Source organism: Dendrobates tinctorius, unplaced genomic scaffold, assembly GCF_039654945.1.
Source record: "Dendrobates tinctorius isolate UK_male_01 unplaced genomic scaffold, ASM3965494v1 ptg000041l, whole genome shotgun sequence".
In the NCBI taxonomy this organism is placed as follows: domain Eukaryota; kingdom Metazoa; phylum Chordata; class Amphibia; order Anura; family Dendrobatidae; genus Dendrobates; species Dendrobates tinctorius.
In genome coordinates, this window is record NW_027361709.1 from 7712814 (window position 1) to 7740780 (window position 27967).

General features: G+C 44.7%; 1 protein-coding gene across 3 annotated transcripts; it reads right to left on the reverse strand.

Moving 5' to 3' along the window:
- Positions 1–149: 149 nt before the first annotated feature.
- On the reverse strand, positions 150–27949 carry QRICH1 (glutamine rich 1). Of its 3 annotated transcripts, none has more exons than XM_073575101.1 (11): positions 27752–27949; positions 24294–24612; positions 23719–23829; positions 19837–20820; positions 12385–12556; positions 11808–11962; positions 11557–11671; positions 5106–5214; positions 4113–4267; positions 3937–4036; positions 150–956 (listed from the first exon to the last, which is right to left on the reverse strand). In XM_073575101.1, the coding sequence occupies exons 2-11, from the start codon at positions 24594–24596 to the stop codon at positions 764–766; spliced, it is 2397 nt and encodes a 798-aa protein (XP_073431202.1). In that variant the 5' UTR covers positions 24597–24612; positions 27752–27949; the 3' UTR covers positions 150–763. The 3 variants fall into 3 exon arrangements, with proteins under 3 accessions (XP_073431202.1, XP_073431203.1, XP_073431204.1); XM_073575102.1 differs by lacking the exon at positions 27752–27949 and adding an exon at positions 27180–27400; XM_073575103.1 differs by lacking the exon at positions 23719–23829.
- Positions 27950–27967: the final 18 nt, after the last annotated feature.

The following is a 27967-nucleotide window of genomic DNA, read 5'->3' on the forward strand; positions in this document are numbered from 1 at the left end:
ATCGGCTGTGTAAAGGAAAGAGCCAATAATACAAATTTAGAAAGTTTGGGGAGTAAAATGTTGGTGACAGATTCCTTTAAGTGTATGGCTAGCTTTTTAACCAACTCAATAATACCAAAAAGTCCAACCCTGAAAATAAAACACATGGATCAGTTGCATGTTAAAAAGACATGCTTCTCATTCTTAATAAAACAAAGATTAGGAACAAATGAGAAATCTGGATATATCTGCAGCAGATACACAATATTATATTACAAGAAATGTACAGAGGCTCATATGCCAGCAGTTTAAGGCCAAGATACCTGGGCCGGAGAAGAAGTCGATATATTTAGGCTTACGTGGATTTTTTTTTATACATTACACAATATAAAATTGTTAAACATTTTGTTTTTCTTCAGAATACAGGTCCTTATAGGAAAGAAAATAGTCGACTGCTTCCACAAAAGTCCATCATGTAAACCCTTGAAATGCAGGAAGACAAAAATGTATCTGTCAACAAGTTTGTGTGTCACCTCCCCCCCTCCGATCATATAAAGGACTGTCTTCCAGATTCGTCTAGAATTTGGTACTCGTAGATTCAACAATTGTGTATAGTTTGCTACAATGAAGATTGGGGGTTTCTTATACTTTATTTTAAACATGAGAAGCCTAAAAGGGCCTCATTACTACACCAATAGAAAAAAAAGTAGGCATCGTCTTTAGTGTAAAAGTCTGTACATTTTTATTTCACCATCACATTCCCTCCGTGGCTGTAACCGATTGTTTAGTGCATGTTGGTGGCGCCGGCGACCACAATGGCTTCCTGGATTTCACGGACAATAAGGATTCGGGTCAACATCTGCTCCATCTGCTCTCGGCTGATCGGCTGGGTGGAGTACCAGATTGGACTGTTTGGAGCCACCACTGGCTCAGGCGTCAAGTAAAACGTGTCATTTCGACCTTTCACGCTCTGTGGGCTGGAAATGAAATAAGATTGAGGATTAGAATGCTGGATGACACTTAGGGTAAGTTCAAGCATAGGAAATGAAGGTACTTTGCGCACAAATTGGCTGTATGAAGTGATCACGCTCGGGTGGGGAGAGCAGCTGTCCAGTACGTGCATTGCGGTCCGATTTATACGGCCGTCTGACTGCGCTCTAAGGCTGTCTTTATTTGATATACCTCACCTTTAAACTTGTAGGCTTTTAACCTGGGAGAGGTAGGTCTAATAAATATTAGGTTTAGAGTGCTATCAGAAAGAGGTAGCCTTATCTTGGCTGGTGGGCTCCAATGCATTGGCCAATTTGTATGCCAAGAACCTTCATTTTCAGAATTGTGCATAGTAACCTACAGACAGTGTCAGGTCGGCGCCGTTATACTGATTAAAATGATACCTTGGTTGATGAAATCCATATTGTGGTTGTTCTTTAATCTTTATTTTCAGTTTTTAGTTAATAATATGCTCGTGCTCCAGGGCAGGCCTAGAGGAGGAGGTCTTCATGTGGTGTTCTGATTAGGTATACATAATGCAGACTGCTGACAGGTCACTGATCACTCACTGACCAGCCCCCTAGTTTGCATAATGAATATCTGTACATACTTCAGATCACGTGATCGCGGGTCATCCGGTGGTCGGCGCTCATAGCAAGTGAGCAATTCTGCTATATAGAGGCAATCTGATCATTGCCTCTATGTAGCAGAGCCGATCGGGTTGTGGCAGCTTCTATTAAAGCATGCCAAAAATAAAAAGAAAAAATGTTTAAAAATTCAAATCACCCCCTTTCGTCCCATTCAAAATAAAACAATTTAAAAAAAAAAAAAACCTCAAACATACACATATTTGGTATCGCTGCGTTCAGAATCGCTTGATAAAAAAAAAAAATGATTAACCTGATCGCGAAACGGCGTAGTGAGAAAAAAAAAGTAAAAACATCAGAATGACCTTTTTTTGGTTGCCGTGACATTGCATTAAAATGCAATAACGAAAGATCAAAAGATTATATCTGCACCAAAATGGTATCATTAGAAATGTCAGCTCGGCACGCAAAAAATAAGCCCTCACCCAATCCAAGATCACGAAAATGCTACGGGTATTGGAAAATGGCACAATACACACATAGAGAGATATATATATCTCTCTCTCTCTCTCTCTCTATCTCAAGAAAAAAGGGCAGCACTACCAAAATAATACAGCAGGTGCAAAACCTATTCAGCAGTGTCCAAACAGCCAAAATGACAAAAGGAAAAAAAATAGGCAGCACTCAAATTAAATGTGAAAAAAGTGGATACTTTACTGATCCTCAGATAGCAACGTTTCAACCGTGACCCGTCTTTGTCAAGCATATATTTTTTTTTTATTTTTTTTTTTTTAAAAACAAAGTTTGGAATTTTTTTTCACCACTCATAAAAAAAGAACCTAGACATGTTTGGTGTCTATGAACTCCTAATGACCTGGAGAATCATAATTGCAGGACAGTTTTAGCATTCAGTGAACCTAGTAAAAAAAAGCCAAACAAGAAAAAAAACTTTTCTTTTGCAATTTCACTGCACTTGGAATTTTTTTTTCCCCGTTTTCTAGTACATGACATGGTAAAACCAATGGTGGCATTCAAAAGTACAACTCGTCCTGCAAAAAACAAGCCCTCACGCGGCCATATTGACGGGAAAATAAAAAAGCTATAGCTCTGAGAAGGGTAGCAAAAAACAAAAATGCAAAACCGAAAAAAGCTCTGGTCACGAAGGGGTTAAAGAGCGCAGCCACAAAGCGAAGAATGGATTAAACAGAAAGACTATGCTTTTTATCAAATCTGTACACTGCTTGCTGTTGTCAACTCAGGCAGAAACTGTGCGATCTCTTATCGCCTGAGCTGTACGCTATTTAGTGATGTTGTGGGAGTCTCAGTTTAAGTGGTTAAAAATTTTTTCCAACATTTGTGGAAAAAAAATTAGTTTTGTGTCACAATTTTCCAAGACGCGCTACTTTATTTTTCCATTTATAGAGCTGCGGGAGGGCTTGTTCTTTACATGTTGAGCTGACATTCTGATTGATAGCTTGGTGACACATACAATTGATTACTTTTCAAATATTTTTGGGAAAATGACAACTGAAAATAGTCGACTCTGGAGTTAATTTTTTGTGGGGCATCCACAATACAGGATAAATATTTTATTAAGACAATTGCACATGCAGCAATACCAAATATGTATTTATTTTGCACATTTCACTATTTACAATTTAAATTTTTGTATGTTTCCAAAGCTCCAAAAGGGGAAAAAAAATATTGGGTAGCCAAATATACAGAAATGAGTCCTTCATCTATCTAAATTTCTATTTAGAAGGTAAATAGACAAATTGTAACCAAATTTCTTTGGTTCACTTTGTATTTTATTGTTGGTTTCTCCACAAATAAACCCCCAAATTGAGAATCCCATTAAGGGGAATCTGTCACCCTTTTTTTTTTGGCTTGCAGCTGCCGGCATAGACATCGGGGGCTTATCTACAGCATTCTGTAATGCTGTAGATAAGCCTCCGATGTAACCTGAAAGATAAAAACGAGTTAGATTATACTCACCGGGGTGGGCGGTCCGGTCCGACGCCTCCTTTCTTCATGCGATGACGTCCTCTTCTCCCGTCCTGTAATGGCTGCGGCGCAAGCGCACTGCTCTGCCCTGTTGAGGGCAGAGCAGAATTCTGCAGTGTGCAGGCGCCGGACCTCTCCCGACGCCTGCGCACTGCATGACTGGAGAAGAGGACGTCATCGAATGACGAAGGGAGGCGTCGGACCGGACCGCAAGACCCACCTCGGAGAGTATAATATAACGTGTTTTTCTTATCTTTCAGGTTACATCGGAGGCTTATCTACAGCATTACAGAAAGCTGTAGATAAGCCTCCGATGTCTATGCCGGCAGCTGCAAGCCAAAAAAAGGGTGACAGATTCCCTTTAAGTTTTCCATACCATTTGAAGAGGTAGAAATCATAAAGTTTAATGGGGCATCGCAGGGGATTTTCAGGATTCTCTATTTGCTCGGCGTACATGTCATCTGAAACTGGAAAACCTGAAACGAGAGAGTGAGTCTGTATAATGGATGCAAGACACGGACACAACTCACAGTCACAAGCTAAGAGATTTACCTTTTTGTTGCCCTGTCTGGTGGATTCCAAAGGCCTTAAGGTATCGGATGCTGGTGCTTTTATCTTTTGGGTTTGATGGATTCTTTTTAGTTTGTCTAAGGACCTTGGAGAAAGCCAATCTCATGTGCTGGTCAACAGTTTTCAACAAAAAATACCTGATAAGGGAGAGAAAACAGATTAACGGTAGCATAAATCATACAGAAATGTAATCTAATCCATGACATAGGCAGCTGGAAGATGCCACAAAATTTGAGACATGCTCACATTAAGTCTTGGTGAAATTTCCCCTCAATGGAGAGGTCTCCACCAATCCATTAACTGTATCAACTGCTAACTTGACCTAAATCAAAAAGGAGGGTGAAGTCCTCTTCAGTCGTGCCAGTCTCTCGACAGCAGTGATAAAAAGGGTTAAAGGGAACCTGTCGGCTGATTCATACTGTCCAAACCATAGACCGCATGAATATGATACTGGCTTCATGCTTTACTCTTAAATGCTGTGACAATTCAAAGAAAAAAGGACTTCACAGCGACGGTCAGGGGTGAGGTGACGAGTATGAAGAATCAAAGATTTTGCTGTTACCTTCTCCCTACCCCGCTCATCGAAATCTACAGTTCCCTCCATATTTGTGTGTAATGTTCCAGTCCCAGCTGTTAGAACAGGAGCTAATCGGTCACACAGCTGGACACTGGCCAGGTTGTAATACCCATGTTTTACTTAAGTTTACAGCGCTGTAAAAAAATGGCATTATAGAAAGGGACCCTAAACAGAAGTGATTGTAAGGGTAAATGTCATAGCATCCTATTGACCAACAGCCTAGGAGTAGTCTCACAGCCCAGACATCTGCTGTGTGTTGTATGGACACCTCTACTAGATGGTAGAATATACAGCAGGTATCTACTGATACTACGTTACAGTGCTGTGAATACCGCAGTTCCCCACGATGGTGCCACCCTTTATACATATACGCGGCACTCCCTGTATGGATTACTTACTTTGTATTAAAAAACATAAGTGTAGTTAGTAATGTAGCAGGAGAGTGGGCACCCAGCTGTTTGCACTCCCACAGCATCTCCTCTGTCACATGACTGGGAATGACAAAACCTAGAAGAGGAAAAAAAAAAAATAAAAATATAGAATTAGTCAAAATTAAATCACACAAAATAAATATGCAAAAATAATGAACTAATGTAGAGATTAAAGAAGTCACAAATTCTTCACTGACATTTTAGAAAATGCAGACAGGACATGTCCAGATGATCAAGATAATTTAACACAGCAGATAACTTCACAACACACACATGCACCTTCCCTCCTGGCCATTTGTATACCCTCTTTTCCCTTCCCTTAAGTCAAACAACTTTTTATTGTGGCAACATAACCATCTGAGGGCTCATTTTTTTGGAGGACGAATCATAGTTTTGAACGACAATTAACTTTACCATTCAAGTACTAAATCACCAAAAAATTCTAAGCAAGGTAAATTGGTTATTTTATTTTTTCAACTCACAAAAGGGGTGGGGGTGGGAAAGAGGGGCAATTGAAGCTTTAAAAACAGGATTTTTAGTTGCTTACCGTAAAATCTGTTTCTCTGAGCCTTCATTGGGGGACCCAGAAACCATGGGTGTATGCTGCTGCCACTAGGAGGCTGCCACTAGGCAGAAAAAAAGTTAGCTCCTCCTCCGCAGTCTACACCCCACCGACAGGAAGTAGAGGATGATCAGTTAGTTAGAAAGCAGTATGAGAAGCAATCTGTAAATGAGATAAAAACCACAGAAAACAGAAATCCACACTGTAACAATATTATACAGTAAACCGAGCTGTTCAACTTGGGAGGGTGCTGTGTCCCCCAATGAAGGCTCAGAGAAACAGATTTTACGGTAAGCCACTAAAAATCCTGTTTTCTCTATCGCCTTATTGGGGGACACAGAAACCATGGGACGTCCCAAAGCAGTCCCCAAGGGCAGGGAACAGAAAATAACTCCATCACGACGAGGGAGTCAGCCTCGTCCCCTGCGGGGTCTTCTTTACCCCGACCGGCACTTGCCGAAGCTAGGCATGGGTTGTGAAAAACCTTATGGACCTGTGGAGTACATATCATCGCACTGTAGAGGTGCTAGACGAAGGCCCAAAGAGTACCGCTGGGAGGACACCCACTGCCTGGGCACGGTGTGTCGTACTGAAAAGAACGCAGTCCTTCCTGAGCCGGCAACCCTACTAATGTCGACCAGATTCCGCGATCAGACACTGACCTGGAGGCCAGAGGACCTCTATACTTCAAGCCTGAGCTTGATAAGTACCGTTGCTGTGGCCAGGTAGCCTGATGGGAGAGCGCCACGAAGGAAAATCTGAGGCGGACGAAAGAAAGCTCAATCCTAGATCCCAAAAAGGCATGCTGAGGAAAATGCGCTGAAGAACGACAGGGTGCAGCCTGAGGAAGGAGAGCGCTTGTCCTTCCGGTGACCTTCTCAATAATTTGGCCTGTTGGAGCCACCTGGAAGGAACGGAAAGTTGGTGTGAAACCGAAAGCCAAATGGACCCCTAGATGGGAACGATTAGGCGAAAACCAAGGTCTCTATGCAAGAAAAATCTATGGACAGTGAAGCCGGTCAAATCTTCCGACCGGCCTCCAGGAAGAATGCTCTGATGAGCAAGCTAGGCCACGTGTCTATAGAACCTTGCAACACGGGTGGAGACTAAGGGAGGACACGATATAGCGGCGGGTGGTTTGAAGGTTGACCTTGCCAACTACTGTGTGAATTCGCCGTTGGTATCCCTGAGGGATGCACTTCTGAGAGAGGAAGGACCGTAGTAGAAGACTTGGAACCGGAGGGTTCGTAGTCGCAGAAGTAGTCTAGTTTGCGAAACGCTCGGGAGAAAAGAGATATACCGAGGCGTCCCCTTGTTTGGAAACGGCTGAAATCCGTTCTGTGAGAAAATGGCAAGACCTGAGAGCAGGTAACCGAGAACCTGCTAAAGAGTCGAACACTGAAAACGTACTGAATGGAACCTGGGGATAACCTGGATCTCATCGCCGCGATGTTGGCTCAGGATGGCTATGAAGAGACAACTGATTGCTCGACTAAGCCGGTAGAACGAAGACTACTGGATGACCTTGCAGACTGAGATCAAAAGGAAGATAACCCAGCCTACAGGGATGAGGGTGGATATGGAAAACTAGTCCAGCTGGACTTAGAAAAGAGATTAGTCGAGCAAGGAAAGTCCATGTGTAAGGAAGGTTGGCTCTAGGTAGATTAAATAGAGACCCGAAGGCAACTAGGCTGACGAAAGGCAGGTCAATCCGTATGACGAAGTAAACGACCGAATCCATCCTGGACCCTCTGGAGCAGGGAGGGAATTGCGGTGTGTAGACCCGCTTGCCTAAGTCTAAGACAAGAAGCGCTCGAGGATAACAGGGAAAAGATACAATTGTAGCTGAAGGAAGAAACGCGTTATCACCAGACTTATCCTTGGATCCAAAACTGGAGCAGCTTTTACCCTGGTCAATGCTTGCGCAGAGTCAGATCCCACTCCTGTCTGAGGTGGGATACTCTTTCCCGTCACGGTCAGAAGTCCCATGTCTGCCCTGCCAGAGGCTTTACCTGGCGTCTGTAAGAAAGAATAGGTAAGTTCCGACAGATAAGTAGCTTAGGCATTGTGGTAGCTCGAAGGCCCTTAGGACAGACTAGGACCTGTAAACTACTATTCGCCAAACATAAAGATAGGCGTAAGACAGGCAGTAAAGACAGCCTGCGGACAGTACTGTAAACTGATCAGAAGGTGTGGCAAAAAAAACTCCTGTGGAGCAACTCACACTTAGGGTCCAGAGCATGCCGCAGACAAACCGCGATCAACCGTACCTGACACAAGAGTGTGTGACCCACCTGAAGGTGGAGTATCCAGTTATGTTGCTACCGAGATCCGCTCTGTGGTACAATGATCTGCTCCGTCTGAACATGGTAATGCTTACGTTTAACTGTTAACAAACCACAGATGTTATTAAAAATGAAATATGCATCTGAAAGGTGTGTTTGACTCACCTGGAAGCGGCCTGTAACAGCAGCTGCAGCCCGTCAGGCGCAATAAATGCCGGCACCTCACCACGAGTGGTGATTAGACGGGAGCTTAGGCAAAGGCTGCAAAAGACCCCGAGGAATGCGAGAGAGGACGCTCCTGACTCACCTGAAAATTAGACAGTGGAGCCAGACCGGTGTAGTAGATGGACCTCGGGTACGTTTGAGTTACTAGAAAGACGGCATGTATTGACAAACATGTCTGGTAGAGGCCTATCCAAGTGCTCAATAAGGGATAGAATACTGCTGCAATAGAACGTGAGAAACTTGAAGGCTAGAGCGTCTAACTCACCTGAATACGGTACCGAACACCAGTACCACTGAAGCAGTGAACCTCAGGCACATCTCCACAGTAATACGGCTGTTCGAACTACTGTACCTGGTAGGTGATGCTTTTGAAGCCTGTATAGCGGATATAGCACAGCTGCAATCGGCTCTAAGTATCCTGTGAACAAATCAGCGTGGAGAGAACCCGGAGAAGGGTATAGGAGACAGCCTTTTCTGTGCTGCGGTGCGGTCTAGGCCTGGATACCTGACGGCATTAGGCAGAATAACGGCTTCTTTGTTGCGGTCTAGGTCTGAATACCTGACGGCATTAGGCAGATTAACAGCTTCTGTGTTGCGGTCTAGGTCTGGATACCTGACGGCATTAGACAGAATAACGGCTTCTGTGTAGCAGTCTAGGTCTGAATACCTGACGGCATTAGGGAGAAGAACGGCATCTGTGTTGCGGTCTAGGTCTGGATACCTGACGACAGATAGAATAACGGCTTCATGTGTAGTAAGCCGTACCACGAAGTCTGTAGTAAAAGTAGATTCTGACCAGTCAATTCTTCTGACGGTAGAACCGTAGGCCTGGGATCAGAAAGAGACTAACTCTACTCTCTGTTGTGTGCTATGGTTCCAACTTCTGGACCTGCGAGTTGTGGTCAGCTTCTTTATCCACTGAACCATAGCGGACAATTGCCGGGTAACACGGACTTCTATCCAGCTGGAAGGCCGGCCTAAACACTGTAGACGTGATTAGATAGAAGCCGCACATTATTCTGCCTAGAGCCGTATGAAGACAGCGTCCGGAGGGTGCTGCAGAAAAAGGGAAGGGCGAGTGCCTGTGGGCAGTAGATGTGGGAGTAGATGCTATGCCAGGGCTCCAGCACCTTTATGTGTGAAGCAATGGCTGAGTGTTGCTCTGCTGAAATCAAGGCACATATGTGCAATGGCCGAAAAACCCAACAGCCGAGACAGAATCAGAGGAAAAAACGTGTGAGTGAAACCTTCTACCAGATCAACGCCATGCGGCAAACACAGAAGACAGCAGCGTGGCTCTACAAGGCTCTGTGTGCCATGACACCAGACATACTGATGTACTAGAAGCTGTGCGGCAGAAGATTACATTTACGCCAGTAAATTACACGACTCCAGAGTACTATTACGGCAGCGACTGTACAGTTCTAGCGTTCAATTACTTCAGAGACTGTACGGCTCCAGAAAACCATTACGTTAGTGGCTGTACTGCTCCAGAGACTGTACGACTTTAGCGCATTTCACATGAGACGCCATTGCTAAGATGGATTCTCTGCTCCGACACAGTACCAACGGAAAGTGTGGCCCTGCCTAATTATTCTATGAGGGGCTTATACTCTACATTGTCCCTGATTCGGCTGAAGGGAGCTAGGTAAGAAACAGTTGGTCCGGTCCGGTGAAGACACTAACCGTGACCCACGCTGGGAAAATATGACCGCTGTGGTGGATACCGACGCAGGGAAGATGCTGAGCTCCAGAATAACAGCTTCAAGACATATCACACTTTGCAAGTGAGAGCAAAACTGTGCGGTGACGAGGACCGCGCTGCCCGCAGGCAGGATATAGTCATCCCCAGTACTCACATCCATATGGCCTGCCCACATCAGAAAGGTTGCGCTGTGCAAAACTCCACTCTGCACAGCGTGAACGGGGGTGGAGCTAACCGTACGCTCTGGGAGCAGTAAGATGGCGGCGAGGATATTCTCTCTGCGCCACAAGGGAAGCCGGCCGGACGGCGGAGCTTGCGCCGGGAGTGGCTGAGGGAAGACGGCGGGAAAAAGCCCGCCCAAAACAAGAGGACGGGGCGGAGCTACTGCGGACTAGGCCGCAATTGACGCCAGGGCCTAGATTAGACCTAGGATACCGCCGACGAAGGGGGGGCGGCGTGGAGGCCCGAAAAAATCTGGAGCTATCCCCTGGATCCTCCCAGAAAGGTAGTCGGGTGCGGGGGAAGCGGTGGGGCGGGAGCCCCGCGCTGAGGAGAGTAGGCTGCTGCCCACCGTCGCCTATACTGCTGAATAGGGAACCAGCTGAGGGATGCCTGGAGCACACAGCACTTGGCGAGGGAAGGTGAGGGAACTGCCAACCTCGGCAGGGAATAAGCTCCCCACATGAGCGGCAGGAGAGCGGGGTTTCCTCTTCTTTACCCATCTTCTTACGTTTACCTCTTTCCCTGTGGTGTCAGACGTCCGGAAACCTGTTGCAGGACGTCATGTCTCATCCAACTAACAGGCTCTGGTGGGCGAGTAGGTGGGAGACGAAGGGCCAGGACCAGGTCTGGATCACCTAAGCACGCTTCTGTGCTAGGGGTTGGGTCCGGCCGGCTAGACGTATGAGGATACGGGGTGGCAGTACACGCCGTACTCAGACTGTTTGTGGGAGTACAGTTGTGACCATTCACACTGTATCCCTCTTGGTACCTGAAAAGGAACAACGCACATTGAGGTAGATAAGGGTCTAATGAAAGACCCGTGTCCACCTCCTACTGACACTACGCTAAACTGATCATCCTACTTCCTGTCGGTGGGGTGTACACTGCGGAGGAGGAGCTAACTTTTTTTCTGCATAGTGTCAGCCTCCTAGTGGCAGCAGCATACACCCATGGTTTCTGTGTCCCCGATAGAGAAAACTAATTTTTTCTTCATCTTCACTGTTTTAGGCTCTTGAACCTGCAATTGCTTGATGGCTTGTTCAATATGCTGTGATACTGCAGAATAAATTCACAATCTCCTATGAAGCTCAGCCTGTGGCTGGTCTTCATGGAAATACAAAGATGACATTGATGGCAGAGCTGTGGTAGAGGTGTCACTTCAGTTCAGTTCTGTGGCTACATAGATTTCTATGCAAAGATTAAGCAGTCATAAAGGATGTGAGACAATTCAAATGGATCAGGGAACGGCAATGTCAATCAGGGAGAAGAGAGCGGCGACAGGCCCAAGATGCTAGAGCGGGACAAGGCCTCACAACTAAGCAAGCTGTGGTTATAGATCAATGCACAAAATCCTTTAAGGATTAATTTTCTGCAACTTATGTGGAATACTAACCAATTACAGAATATGGGATAGCTTACCAAGGGTTGTAATTCTTGGCTGAAATGTTTTCAGAACTTGGTGAAGCCACTCTGTGAACTTTATATAGTAAGGATCTGAAAATATATCGTCTACTCTTCCATTTTCACAAAGGTACTGAAAAGAAAGATTACATACATGTATATATATATAAAAAAAAACAAAACAACACACACAAAGTACTGAATTTGCACTATACCCCCCTAAAGTTATGTCACAAAACACAACCATAACCAAGTAAAATTTTACCCACCTTCTGAATACAAAGGAAAATATAGTAGAGTACGTCTGGGTCATAGGGTTCATTTTCGCCGTTGCGAGTTTCTTTTGTCATGAGACATAATCCATAATTCAGCTCTGCAACTGCTGAAGATATGAGATCCTCCTGGAACCTCAAGAGCTGGCGTCCTGGAAGGAGACATATAAAGAGACCATTGTATTGTAATACCTGGTCAAGTAGCGAGACCAGAACTCGTCTTACTGCCTGGCACTATTTCATTACATCAGAGCTTGTCTGATCTTGTAATTCCTGGGGGTCACTCATAATTCTGGCTACTGCACCTAATCCTTCCCCTTTCCCAAACACATGGTCTGTAATTACACGGGTCCACAAATCACTTACACTTAGCAAGCGATAGAATAGATAAAGCAACCTGAAGCAAAAAAAAAAAAGCATCATGTAACATGCTATGAAATATTTTTCACAAAGTCACATCTTACGGCCACAGTCCGGTCTTGAAGGTCTATGCTGGGAGTTGTCCCAAGACGAATGGAACATAATATAAAGCTAGAAGCATTCTCCCTATGGTTTAAGGACAATTTATACATACGTCCTATGGGTGCCAGTCTGTTTTGGGAGTCTTTTTCCAGTTCAGCGTTCTTTGTCTGAGCCCAGTTCCTCCATACTTCTAATCCCTCTTCTGGTTTCAGTATATTTGGCAGCATCATATCGGGGGAGGGCTGTGGGGGTGGCTCAACCTCTGCGATCTGAACGGTTTGGGACTGAGGGGAAAATAATACACACCATTAAATTTGCATAATACACAGCCAGAATCTGCCCATAACAGCAGCTATTAGAGAATATGCCGCAAGTATCTGCTCGTAACGTCAGCAATCAGAGTAATAACATAGCTAGAATCTGCCTAAAACAGCTGCGATTGACACTGACCACAATAAATACTGTTTAACTATTCGAATGCTCATGTTAGTTGGACAGTGGCTTTGAAATTTTGTAATCGACAATTCTCACGCTCCCTAGCGATGCAACCAACGGGATACCTTTCAGCAAAAAAAAAAAACAAAAAAAAAAAACAAAAACACCCAAACCCCCCATAGGACAGATAAAGCAAAAAAATAAACATAAATCGCCCAGACCCAAAGAGGTCATCAGTACAGCTATATGGGATTGTTTTTTATTTTGCAGGACATGTTGTAGTTTTTACATATCTCAGTTTGGGGCACCATTTCAGTGATTATTTTTGGTTACACAAAAGAAGCCAGATACATTGGTATCAGGTCACTGGATATCTGTCTGTTTTATAAGCGAGTTCTGTTTGTGTTGCATCTTTTTATTAAAAACCTATCACAAAAAAGGGACTCTTACCAGGACAGTGCTGGGCACCTTCACAAACTGTCTGCAGAGTGACAACAGCCAGCACATTTCCCCCCCATTCTGTCCCCATGCAATCGTTCATCCACATACTATTTGTACTGCTCATGGAAAAGGTACTTAAATGACCACCAAATGAGTTATTGTAGCGTCAATCGTTGCAACTACTTGGCCGATGCAGATCCACTTTAATATTTAGTCAGAGAGCAAGAAGGGGTTCAAGTTTTAGCCGTGCATGTCACTTTTGGAAGCATTGAAAACAGTGTTCAAAACCATAGAATCAAGGCGTGGACAAATTACAAAGGCCGAGTGGATGCTTTCTGTAGCCCTGCAATAGCACTTTTTAGGACTCTGCCTAGGCTGGAAAGGCAATGATGCATCATACCTACAGTTGTGCTCAAAAGTTTACATACCCTGGCATAATTTGATTTCTTGACCTTTTTTCAGAGAATATGAATGATAACACCAAAACTTTTTCTCCACTCATGGTTAGTGGTTGGGTGAAGCCATTTACTGTCAAACTACTGTGTTTTCGCTTTTTAAAATCGTATTAACAACCCAAAACATGCAAATGACCCTGATCAAAAGTTCACATACCCCAAGTCTTAATACGGTGTATTGCCCCCTCTAACATCAATGACAGCTTGAAGTCTTTTGTGGTAGTTGTGGATGAGGTTCTTTACATGAGGTTCTCACATGGTAAAGCTAACCACTCTTCTTGGAAAAAAAAAGCCTCCAGTTCATGTAAATTCCTGGGCTGTCTAGCATAAACTGCGTGCTTGAGATCTCCCCAGAGTGGCCCAATGATATTGAGGTCAGGAGACCAAGATAGCCACTCCAGAACTTTCACTTTGTTCTGCTGTAGCCAATGACAGGTCGAGTTGGCCGAGTGTTTTGGATCGTTGTCATGTTGGAACGACCAATTATGTCCCACGCGCAGCTTCCGGGCTGATTGCAAATTTGACGCTCATCTTTCCTTCAACTTTGACCAAGTTTCCTGTGCCTTTGTAGCTCACACAACCCCAAAACATCAGCGATCCAGCTTCGTGCTTTACAGTAGGAATGGGGTTCCTTTCATCATAGGCCTTGTCGACCCCTCTCCAAATGTAACGTTTATGGTTGTGGCCAAAAAGTTAAATTTTGGTCTCATCACTCCAAATTACCTTGTACCAGAACTTTTGAGGCTTGTCTCTGTGCTGTTTTGCGTATTGTAGGCGAGATACTTTGTGGCATTTGCGCAGTAATAACTTTCTTCTGGCGACTCGACCATGTAGCCCATTTTTCTTCAAGTGCATCCTTATTGTGCATCTAGAAACAGCCATACCGCTAGTTTTCAGAGAGTCCAGTATTTTAGCTGATGTTATTTGTGGGTTTTTCTTTGCATCCCGAACAATTTTCTTGGCACTTGCGGACAAAATTTTTGTTTGTCTACCTAACCATGGTTTTGTTTTTACAGAGCTCCTGATTTTCCATTTGTAAAATCACAGTTTGAACGCTGCTGACTGGCATTATCAATTCCTTGGATATCGTTTTGTATTCCTTCCTGTTTTATACAGTTCAACTACCTTTTCCCGTAGATCTATTGACAATTGTTTTGCTTTGCCCATGACTCACAATCCAGAAACGTCAGTGGCTGGATGAAAGATGCAAGAGTCTGTGTGGATCACAGAAACTCATTCAGCTTTTATGCACACATACTGATTACAAGCAAACAGGTCACAGGTGAGGATGTTATGATTAGGGTAAGTGCACACATTGCGGATTGTGCTGCGGATTTTTCCATGCGGATTTGGCAAAATCCGCAGGTCAAAAGAGCGGTTTATCTGCAGATTAGCCTGCGGTTTTCCCCTGCGGTTTGACACCTGTACAATGGAGAAGGTGTAAAACCGCTACAGATTCCGCACAAAGAATTGACATGCTGCAGATTTTTAAAACCACAGCAAATCCGTGCGGAATAATCCGCAGCATGTGCACAGCGTTTTTTTATTTTCCATTGAATACAATGGTAGTGTACAACGCAGCAGAAACTGCTACGGATCCGCAGGGGCAAAACGCTGCGGATCCGCAGCAGAATCCGCAGCGTGTGCACACACCCTTAGTAGCCATTCAAACCCATTTGTGTTAAAATCACCAGGGTATGTGAACTTTTGATCATGGTCAATTGGATGTTTTGGGTTGTCATTATGATTTAAAAGCGAAAACACAGTAGTTTGACAATAAATTGTTTCACCCAAACACGAACCATGAGTGGAGAAAAAGTTTTGGTGTTATCACTCATAGTCTCTGAAAAAAAGGCTAAGAAATCAAAAATTCTGCTGGGGTATGTAAACTTTTGAGCACAACTGTATCAGATTAGGACATGTAATATTACGATACAAATGGGATAAGCGGCTGCCTCGCACACACAAGGCCGATCATCTCTTCAGAACACCACTAAATCCAATGTGTCGTATCCTTGTTTCCCCAGCACAGATCCGTATGAGCTCATACCAGCAAACATTTATGCAGATGTATTTCATTACTGGATTTCCAGGGCCTGGCGTCAGTCATGTTCTCTACAGTATCTGTGTGGGTGCACTAGTGCGATCAAAAATGATTCATAGATCATAATTAGATATTACAAACAGCATCCCTTAAGGCAAGGCTTTCTGTGAATGATTATATTATCCAGCTGTCATTATGGTACTTACACGATTGCTGGGTTGGTCCAGCAGACACCTGTGTAACATTAACTCACAATCTTCTATGTGATCATTTTCTATTCACCTCCACCTATATAATTTAGATATATAAAAAAAAAAAACCACAACAGGCTTCAGATCACACGTCAAACTCTGGCCCACAGGGTGAATATATTTGGCCCGGCACCAACCCCACATTATACTGTATTGAGCACTATACGGGGTCATTATAATGTATGCACGACTATGAGGTCCTTTACGTTGTATGGAGGAGTATATGGGGGTCATTATACTGTGTAGAGGGCTGTTAATAGATATCAAAGTTGGCCCGTGACTTTGTCCGAGTTTTTTTTTTTTTTTAATTTTGGCCCTGTCTGTATTTAAGTTTGACATCCCTGCTTTAGATGATTAAAGGGAATCTGTCACCCATTTTTAGTGATATCATGTAAAGATAGAATCCTTATGGGATGCAAAATTGGATATTAGAATTTTTTTATTCCCCCTGACCCGGCACCTTTGATGCATAAATACCTTTGTTATCTTGTTAGAGATGTATGCAAATCGCCGCAGTCAGGTCTGATGGGCGTGGCTAAGTCGCCTTCTCCCCTCCCCCCTCCTCGGCTTCCTGAACGTGATCTTCATCTGTGAATATCACAGATGACGTTTTCCGCGCTTGCACATTGAAATGGCCTCCGGCGCCTGCACAGTATGCTTTGCCCAACTGTGGGTGGAGCATATTAGCGGTACTGCGCATGCGCCGGTATTTTCCAATGCGGTTTATGCCCAGGAGTGTGTCCTGCATGTGAAGACTTCAGGGGTATAGACCGTGCTGGAAAATACCGGCGCATGCGCAGAACCGATTATATGCTTCGCCCCCCCCCCCGAGTGCTGAGCAGAGGGCAGAAAAGTCACCAACGCTCAGCTGACTCCTTAACTGCAGAGTCCAGACCTCCTCTGGTATCAGCACAAAAACTGCGCCCCCTCCGGGAACTTCATGACCTAGCAGCTGCACGCAGCCGTACATCACCAGGCGCAAAGTCGAGAGTAGGATGGAGTGGTGTAAAGCTGCACCACTGGACTCTGGAGGAGATGTGTTCTGTGCAGTGATGGATTGCACGTCTCTAACTGACGTCTAATGGAGGAGTCTGGATTTGGTGACTCTAGGAGAACGTTACCCACCTGACTGCATTGTGCCCGCTGTACAGTTTGGTGGAGGAGGGATATTGCCATAGGGTTGTTGTTGTTTAGGGTATGTGCACATGATCAGGAATTGGCAGCACTTTGGACGCATCGCATGTTTCCTGCATCCAAAGCGCTGACGGCTAATGAACGCAGGCGAATCCACACATGTTAATTGAACAATGCAGATTTACTGCATCTAATACATTGTACGGGTGAAATTTATCTTGCAGAGGCTAACATCTCCGCAAAATAAATAGACATGCTGCAGTCTGGAGAGAGACACGCCACATGTCCGTCTCTGCGAGTGAGCCACGGGCGTTTATGGACACATGGTGGGCATGGGATTTTTTGAAATCGCATCCACTATGCTGTAACATCTGGACGCTTCAAAAGTATGCAGTATCCAACCGGCAGCGTTTACTGATTGTATGCACATACCCTCAAGCCTCTGGTTAAAAAAAAAAATAAATGAATGAATGAAGAGGAATTTCACCATTCAGCACGACAATGACACTAAATATACTTCCAAATGAACAAAAGAATGTCTTTGCCAGAAGATAAAAGTTTTGGAATTGTCCAGCCAGATCCCAGATCTGAATCCAAGTGAAAATCTGTGGGTGACCTTAAGAGGGCTCTCTACACAGGAGAAGCCCCCCACCCCAATTATACAGATGCAATAGAGGGGGCAAAGATCGCCAATTTTAGATTTGCAATGCTGATAAATGTCAACCCAACAAGACTGAGTCCTGTCATTAATTCAAAGTGACTTTAACAAAGTTTTAGTATAAGGATGTGCACATTTATGCAACATTTTGTTATTTTTCTTTTTTCACCCAAAAACATTTGTTTTTGAGTTGTACAAATAATTATGGGTGACATTAAGGTGAAAAAAGTTCTGAAATAATTCTTGGTATGATTCTTACACGACAAAAAAATATAACTTTAAACAGGGGTGTGTAGACTTCTTGTAACCACTGTAACTCTCAACTAGCATGATGCATATTTATGTAGTCATAGGTAGTAATCGGCCTTTTCACAGAATATGAAGGTTAATCATCATCATGGCTCGTCAAGACAAATCCCATCATCATATGATTCTCATCAAGTTCATTACATTTTTTCTCTTTACACAAAGAATTTTACGTCAGGGAGAAATAAAGATAGACTCTAAAATATCTACGTCAGTACCGGATAAAGAAGGAACTTGTTTCTTAGTCGTCCCATAATGTTCGCTCAGTGAGGCCAAAAATAACTAAACTTGACCAACCAAACCTTGCATGTGCAAACACTTGTGAATTGTGTAGAAAGGAGACAGTCAGATGAGATTAAAAGCCGTATGTAAACAGAGAAACCAGAGAGCGACCATGACATCACATAGTAAACTTATGCATAAGTACTGTGTATGGAGTTGTTTTACGGCTTTTTTTTCCCTGCTATTATGCATAAAAAAAAAATAAAAAAAAATACAAAAACTAAAGTCACCCATAGTAACAGATTTTTAAGGGGGAGGGCGGGGAAGACAAGCCTAACAATGAAAACATGAATTACAGACATAATACACATAAATATGAGGCTCCTAGAGCACATAGTGATTAAAGTGTGTGAGCCCATCTACCAGCTATAAGGCAACCTAATTAGATGGGACCCTGTGCTAAACAGACTTCCCTCTCTGTGCAAAGACCCAAATGAAATTGGGAAAAGCAGGATCCAGATATGTTTTTTAGATAAAATAGAGAATAGCTAGATACAAATTTTCCCACAGATCATTTGAGACTAAGCGTGCATTCACACTACTATTACTAATTTATGTGTTGGGGCTGCAATGACAGCCTGACTGCAGGTATACCGACCTCAACCAACAGCCTCATAGGAATATATGGGTCAGGCTGAGGGGGACTGTGGCCATAACAGACTGTAAAATATGGTATGCGAGTGTACCCTTTGCCACAGAGGGGCGAGTCTGTTTAGCATAGAGGGTCCCATCTAAAAGGAGTCGTCTTGATGGGCTCACATGCTTTGATCAAAATATGCAGAAAAAAAAAAAAATTGTGTGCAGCAAATGTGAACAGCATGGTGGCTCAGGGGTTAGTATTGTAGCCTTGCAGCGCTGGAGTCCTGGGTTCGAGTCCCACCAAGGACAACATCTGCAAGGAGTTTGTTTTCAAGGAGTTTTCTCCCCGTGTTTACTCCGATTTCCTCCCACATTCCAAAGACATACTGATAGGGAATCTAGATTGTGAGCCCCATCGGGGACAGTGATGATAATGTGTGCAAACTGTAATATGAATATGTTAGCACTATATAAAAATAAAAGATTATATTTATTACTACATGCAATTGTCTGCAGAGTGCTGAAGCATTTTTGTATGTATTGTCACAGTGCTACATCTAGGGGTGCATTCATGTGACTGGAGTGGCCATGTTTTACATTATACTGTATGTTAACAACCGCAATTCCTTGCCCGAGTTTGGGTCTCCTGATCTGAACTAACAACCTCAGACATATACAAGGATGTCAGTTCAGGAGACACATAGTTGGTGTGTATTCACATGTACGATCTACGCTATAATCCAATGTGGGTTTTGGCTCCAATGACTTCACAAGTCAGTCCCGAACATTAGTTTGTTCAGTCTTTACCATCCTAAGGTGTATTTAATTTCACATTTATGGCTTTATATATGAGGCTTCTTTACTCTCCTTACAGAACATGCATATGTGAATTCCGGTGACTTTCAATCTATACGTTATTATAACAAGTGTAAACAATAAGGTTCCCAGACTTTGTCCTCCACCCCGCACCGAAGGTTACCTGTAGCTGATGCTGCTGCACTTGCTCATGCAGCGCCGTCTGCTGCTGGGGGTCCCATATGTGGACAGTCTGTGCCGTATTCTGATAAGCCCCTGCCACTGCCTGGACAGCAACCGGAATGTGGATGTTCCCATTCATAAACTGGGCCGGAAAAAGGGAGTTTGCCAGAGTCTGCACTACTTCCTCATGATTTTTTACCATTTTGTCCTTATCATCCTCTAGTTTTACAGCAGCCATGGCAGTGGGAGAGCCTGTGACATGGACGGTATTATAGGCCTCTTGAGGGATGGCAATGTGGGTTATGTTTTGCTGTTGCAAATCGCTGCGGGAATTTGCTGAATACACTGGGATTGTCCAAGTCTCTCCTGTGGGGCTTGTAATGGTGCCTGTGGCTCCATATAAGTGAGCACTGTCCACTGTCAGCAAATCTGGCCTCAGGGAAACGTAACTTTGCTGCTGGCCTTGTGGAATTGCAAGTACAGCTGCAACTGGCTGGCCTGAAATTGCATATGACAAAGTAATGGGCATGTCCACCTTACGTTTCTTTACAGGCTGGAGAACGCTTGAAGTGCTAGATCGTCGTTCTCCCTCTCTCGGAGAGCCCTGTTGTGAGGGAGGAGGTGAAAGCGCCCCTGCTGTTTGTATCTGAATCCCACTGCCCACCGACTGTCCTGCCACCATATGTGCCTGTATCTGTTGGTGTTGTATATGGTCATCCTGGAGGTCCGTGGGTTGCATCTGCTGGCCAGGCTGAACGTGCTGCACCTGGATCTGAGCCACCTGTAACTGGGAGTTTGTAAGCTGCTGTGCAGCATTGGCAGACTGGAGGGACTGAGTCTGTATCGTCTGTACATTTTGTGCCGTTTGAGACTGAGCAGATCCCTGGATCTGGACTTGTACTTGGATTGGATGCTCATTAGACTGATGGACACTGAGCTGTGGCGAGAGCTGCTGGGCAGTCACCTGCTGGGGAGATTGCTGCACCTGGAAAACAAGTGAATATCAATTAATAATGCCAAGATAAAAAACATAGCAAATAAGTGCTCTCAATCAGCATGACATCAGCAGTGACGCCCAGTTGACAGAGCAAAGAGGAAGAGAAGTAGCTGCTCTATGTGACATCACCTGAAGCAGGAGAATCGCTAACAGAAATGGTGCGTGACCTCTCTTAGCTGGAACAGATCATCACAGGGCAAAAACAGGAGGAAAAGTTCATAGCAAAAAAAAAAAAACCCTAAAGTCCCACATTAACCCTTTAAGTCTGTTTAATAGTATATATGCATAAGATTTGCAATTTTGTGTACAATTTTTGTAAATATAATTAGGCTTAAGTGTTGGCATGATCGTAGCAAAAATGGTGTAAGTGAAGTTTGCTGGCTCTTGCCATGTGTCAAACACTTAACTCTGCTCAGTGTTGTCAGTATTGTTGTATACACTTAAAGGACATAATGTATCTCCAAGTCAATCACACTTCTGTGAATCAATTTCTCCTGCTTCTGGGCAAATGGAACAGACAACAGGTAGAAATGAATGGCAATTAGGAAGACAACCCCTATAAAGGAGTGGTTCTGCAGGGGGTTACGACAGACCATTTCTCTGTTCTCGTCCTTTTTGACCATTTTGGTCACTTTTGCATCTTGTCATTGCTCTCACCCCTAGAGATACTGTACAGTAGCATGAGGTGGAGTTTAAAACCCACAGAAGTTGCTAAGATTGATGTGCCATCCTGGATGAGCTGCGCTATGAAAACTGTGGCAAAAAGGGAATAGGAGTCTGTCAGCATAGTATCCAGAGTAAGGAACAGATACCAGGAGACAGGCCAGTACACCAGGAAACACGAAGGGGGCAGCAGGACCGTTACCTCCTTTGTGCAAGGAGGAACACTAGGAGCAGTGACAGAGCCCTGCAAAATTACCTGCAGACGGCCACTAACATCCATTTGTCTGCTTAAACTGTGAGAAACAGACTCCATGAGGATAGTATGAGGGCAAAACGTCCACAAGTGGGTGCTGTGCTTACAGCCCAACACCGTGCAGGGCGATTGGCATTTGGTAAAGAATACGAAAGTTGGCAGATTTAACATTTGCGCCCTGTGCTCTTCATGGATGAGAGCAGGTTTACACAGAGCACATGTGCCAGAGTCTGGAGATGCCATGGGCAATGTTCTGCTGCCTGCAACACCCCCAGCATGACCAGTTTGGAATTGGGTAAGTGTGGGGAGGCATTTCTTTTTAAGGACCGCACAGCCCTCCAGGTGCTAGCCAGAGGTACCCTGACTGCAATTAGGTACCGGAATGAGATCCTCAGACCCATTGTGAGACCATATGCAGGCGCACTGGGTCCTGGGTTCCTTCTGATGCATGACAATGCTAGACCTCATGTGGCTGAAGTGTGTCAGCAGTTCTTGCTTGAAGGCGGCATTGAAGCTATGGACTGGCCTGCCCGCTCCCCAGTCCTGAATCCAACAGAGAACATCTGGGACATCATGTCTCGTTTCACCCAAACGCCACGTTGCACCACAGACTGTCGAGGAGTTGACTGATGCTTTAATCCAGGTCTGGGAGGAGATCCTTCAGGAGAACATCCACCGCCTCATCAGGAGCATGCCCAGGCGTCGTAGGGAGGTCATACAGACATGTGAGGGATAAACACAATACTGAGCATCTTTTCCTTGTCTTGAGGCATTTACATTGAAGTTGGATCAGCCTGTAATTTGATATTCCCCTTTGCTTTTGATTATCATTCCAAAGCCATACCAATTTTGATTTACATTGATCATTGTTATGATTTTTTTTGCTTCAATGCATTCCACTATGTAATAAACAAAGTTTTGCAACTGTAATATTAAAAAAAAAAAAAAAAAAAAAAAACCTGTATGAAACACTGAATAAATAACTGCACAGAAAAACAAACCAACAGTGAGAATTATACCACCAGGGACGGAAATGATCAGCGTGAACCAGCATGAAATTGGATCCATCTGCACATAATTATTATATTGCTTTCATTAGGTGCCTGTTATAGGACTTGGAGATGCCCTGAGACAACGAGGTATGAGGGTTATAGTTGTGCCGATAATGAAATGCAAAACATCCAGGAGGAGATGGGTCGTCCCTCTTTTCAGGTCTGGTATACAGCTCTACTTTATTAAGCGGTTCCATGTTTCACAAAGTGTATTCCTGACTTGTAATTTCCTGTCATTATATCACAAGGTATAAAAACTTATGACAGATAAAAAAGCAACAAAAGGTTGTGCAAGTAATCCGCCAAAAACTATATTTTCACTATACTTCAACAGTCCTGTTTTTATCAGGACTTTCTTGTTCCGTGTTATGGCTGCAATTCCCAGCCCCACTGTTGGTCTCCTGACCAGAACGAACAGCATCCTATAAGCCTACAAAACTGTTCGTTCAGGTCAGAAGACAGCCCAAACAAGACTGGGAATTACGGACATAAAACAAATCGGAAAAGATGGCGGCTATATGGTCATGTGATTAAGCCAATACACAAGTACATGACCTAATCTTTTCCTGTCTATTGAAAGCGTTACCACTGTTCTCATGGTATCAATTTACTGGAGCCATAAATTCATACAAATATTAAGCCTGTCACCTCCAATGCAGGGGGAAAAGAAGAATCATATACACGCTTTCCAGCAATATTGTTACTGATGCATAAAAAAAAAAAAAAAGTCTTTATGCAAGAACTGCGTAAAGCACAAGATTATAAGTAAGGGAACTGTTACTTTCTTCCAGATCAGGACAATTTATCCTTGAACTGAAAACTAATCTGAACTTGGAAGTGTTGCCCCAAATTTTAGGAGAATATGTAGTTGCAGATTTATATATATATGTAAATAGCCTGGGAGTTTGGGAAACTGACCAACAAATCTTCTGAAATACCAGAGTCCTGCGACCCCTCGGGAGAGAGGTTGATTCGATTCAGTTGAGGGGCAGGGTAGTGGATCCAAGGTCTGATGAGCACATCGGGAATCTGAAATCAACAATGGAAACTCAGCCACCAACATCGTGAGCTAAAGAAAAAAAGGCTTCAGACATCTCAAATCTCCAGGCATGTAAAAATATTGTGACCCTTTCATTTAGAGGATCAGGCTTCCTCATTGTAAAACATCTATAATTTTCGACTAGTGTGACGGAAGCAAAATGTAAGTTCAAACGAACGTTATTAAAGGGGTTCTATAGCCGTATATAATGAGTGTCGTTAAAAAAGGTATATACCATCTATACAAGCGACAACTTATATGAAGCCAATTTTATTGTCTATGGGTATAGATTTACCTTTCGTGCTTACCCATTAGTCAATAACCCCATTATTAAAACTGTAGAACCCCTTTAAGCAACCTCAATGCATCCAAACTAAAACCATGCGAGGATATTCTGCAGTGACAGCAACTTACAGTGCATTAATTACCAAAAAGTAAAAGAATGATCAGTCACCTGCACTTGATGGGGTTGCACTTGGATTTGCTGTTCTTGCTGGGCCTGTTGCTGAACACTCGCGGTCACAGGGCAAGCCAGATCCAGTAACGATCCAGCCACTTCTGTGCTGTCTGTGTAAATACAGTTGGCCCCTTGCTGATACACCATGGTGCTGGTGGGGGGCTGATGAAACTCCTGCATGCCATCGGATCCTTTTGAAGCCAATGAATCCAGAAACTCCTTCATCCTGTGTTGTGGGACGGTCCGAGCTTTCAAGCGGACATACTCTTCAAACGAAATGTTTTCCAGAGAGTTATTCATAGCGCACACTCAAATCCTGCAATCAGAAGTCAATAATTAAAGGCTAAAATTGCTAATCAATTTACCATTAATAGAAAGCTTAAATAATTAACACGTTCAAACTGCCCTGGAATTAGGGTAGGCCAGCAGAACAGAAAGATATTTACTAGCAAACATAAGGGTACTGGCTGTTAATATTGCCCATAGGCATGAAGATCACCCCCCCTTTAAGGATGGTGAACAAACAAACTACATAATCATGCATTTCTAGTGCAAAATTGTTCACATAATCGCAAAAATTATCTACTTGCATGGGAACTAATGATCAAGAAAACAGAGCGGGTGTGATGATGTCTACTATCAATGTAAACAGTGAGATCTTTAATTGCAATTGTTCAGTCCATGCCCACCTTAGCTGCCTTACACCCCATGAAACCAATAAACAGATAATTGCTGCAGTTATGGATGGGTTAGTGTCACTCAGCAGTGACCTGGGGACCGAGTGGCCTCCTGCTGAACCCAGGCCTCTGTTCACCCTCCCTTCTTGTCTCTGTCAGGGAATTCCCTTCCTACAAAAGCATCTGTTCCGGCTGTGAACGCGCCCCGCGTGATACAGGACTCTGCTACTACAATGGAGGCTCGTGCACAAAGCCAGCGGGGAGGGGGGAAAAGGAAGCAAAAGGATCCAGGGACATGTGGAAAGAGCTGAGGGCCAGCATGGCACATCCTTCTTTCTGTTCTCGTATATGGATCGCTATTGCAAACAGCCTCCATTACAATAGTATAAAGTATATTATACCAGCCAGGCAGGGACATTCCCCATGATCTGTGACTTCTATATTTACCGTATGCTCCAGTATTAATATATCTGTGTAAACTCACCGACCCACTAAGCTAACACAATTATGAAAGACACGTGACGACTATTCTATACATGATGTGTGTGTAAATATAAAACCAGAACTAGATCCAAGGCTGGTATTGCAAGTGTGTATCACGGTCAGAGTATGGACTACGAAGTCTGGACTGGGTAGGCAACAGTCCGTAAATGTAACCAGTAGCTTTTTTTTCTGCGGTCCTTAGTGGAAGTCTTCAAACAGAGGCTGGACAGACATCTGACTGGGATGATTTAGCGAATCCTGCTTTGAGCAGGGGGTTGGACCAGATGGCCCAGGAGGTCCCTTCCAACTCTACGATTCTATGATTCTATGACTGACCGCTGATTTCCTGTATGCCTACAAGGCTGTAGAGTCAGGAGACCCAGACCCTTTCCAGACATCACTGCCGGACGGTGAATATGGGACTAGAAAAAGTGGCAAGAACAAGAAACAGCCCACTATGGTATGAAGGAAGAAACCAGAAATTAGTTGTAGTTTTCTAAGCATGCTTGTCACATGCTACTGGGACTTCTGGTTCTCCATTTACAGCAACATCTACAGCTGCAATGCCCTAATGTATATTACTGGCCAAGGTGCAGCAACAAGTTTTCTAGCAAAGAGAAATGGCCATCAAGAACACCATGACAGTTTCTGGAAAACAAGCCTGGCACATTTTACTTTGTCCTCTCCTGCCACATCCTCATCTCTAAACTTCTCCAGTGCTGCACCCATACAGGAACATTACAACTCCAACACCCTCCCCACTATGGCCAAGCTGGCACACCAGATTTTTGCCCAAATGTATTTAAGAAAACTTTACAGAAAATCTAAAGTCCAGTAATGTGAAGCAGGGGGGTACGGGAAATACAGGATTATGGTGATAAATGTAATGGGATCCACCTGACTTGATGCCATTCTTGTGTTCCTGTCTCATCGTGGTACTTGCATTCTTACTTGGGCACATTACTGGTTACCTTACACTTTTCCACAAGCCAGGCTCATCAGTGGCACAAGTGTCTGGCATAGTCTATAGGTTATATCTTATGAAGCGACAGCAGATCGCTGGGACATGTTATTTTAGGATTAGTGAAGTTCCAACATCTGGGAATGTGATGAGTCCAGTTGGGATTTAGTGTTACAGTAAATGTGAAGGAGTGGGGGATGGATCCGAGGAGGGTAATTGTAGCAGATGTGCAGTGCACGGAACAATGGAAATAAACCATCCTGCTCACACGATCCGGCACTTATGTGAACAAAAAAAAATATATATATATATATATTGCAGTTTGCACCAATCTCATCCACATTCTGTACAGAGGGGTCAGCGCATGGAGCTGCCCGGGGCGCAGTGAGCGGGCCGGGCATTAATGTGATTTCCCACGTCCTGCGACGTCTGCACCGTGCACACGATGAGGAGGTGGGGTCTGGAGACCACCGGCCGGGATACCGCAGTCCGCGAATCCTTCATCATCATTTACAAATCCAAAGCACAGTGTGCAGGTTTTGCTGGGGATCACCTCAGAGTAACCACTATGGAGGCCAGGACAGTGCGGCCGGGGATGGACAATTCGCCCTGTGTAATAACCGGGGCGGCGTCACTTATTTACACATCGCTCCGCGGGGGACTGTCCACCGTCTGGTACAGGACCCAATGGCTCTGGTCACCGAGTCTGCCTTAGTCACTGTCCTCCACACGTGGTGACCCGCCCGTCCGGCGGTACCGTACCGTGTCTGCCCTGCGTCCTGTCCCTTCTCGTCGCTGCCATCGTTCCTTTCTCCCTGGTCCCGCCCTCTTGGTCTATCGGGGATGCGCATGCGCGCATAGAGGGAGACGCGGCGATTGATGCGCGTCCACGCCGCTGTGCACTGTCGCGGTGACGCGCACCGAGCTCTCCTTCAGAAGGCTGGCGACAATATAATAACGGATCCCAGTGAGGTTCTCAGACGCGCCTAGTGATAGAGCTGCCGCGGGTGAGGCCACGGAGGGTGGTGTTCCTCCGCCGCCACTTCTCAGTGAAAAGAAAGAGGTGGCAGCGGAGGGATATGGTGTGCGAGTGCTGCGCGCGGCGGTGAGGAGAGGGGGGGGGGGATCCCGCGCTTTTTTTTCCCCAGTGTGAGAGCGTCGGGCGGGGGCGCGCACGGGCTGTGACAGAAGATCGGGAGCGCGCAGTGAGTGTACACGGCGCTGGGGTGAGGGGGGACGATCCTCGCTCCGGGGACGCTCTTTGCCTCACACCGGCAGTGACGCCGCTTCTATTCGGGGCGCTGAGGCCCTGCGGTCCCGCCCGTATCACTCACCTCCCCCGCTGCTCGTTGTCCGGAGGCAGCCCGTCCCCTCCTCCCCCGGCGCGGCCTTGGCTTCTCCTTCTTTTCTCTCCGCCGCCACCCCGTCACTCTCAGCGGCTCCGCTCTCGGAACCTCTCCTCCGTCCTGACGGTTTCCCTTTTTTTCCCACTCCGACAGATTATTTTCGCCTCACAGCTCCCTGGGCGCCATCTTACATTCAGACGCCGT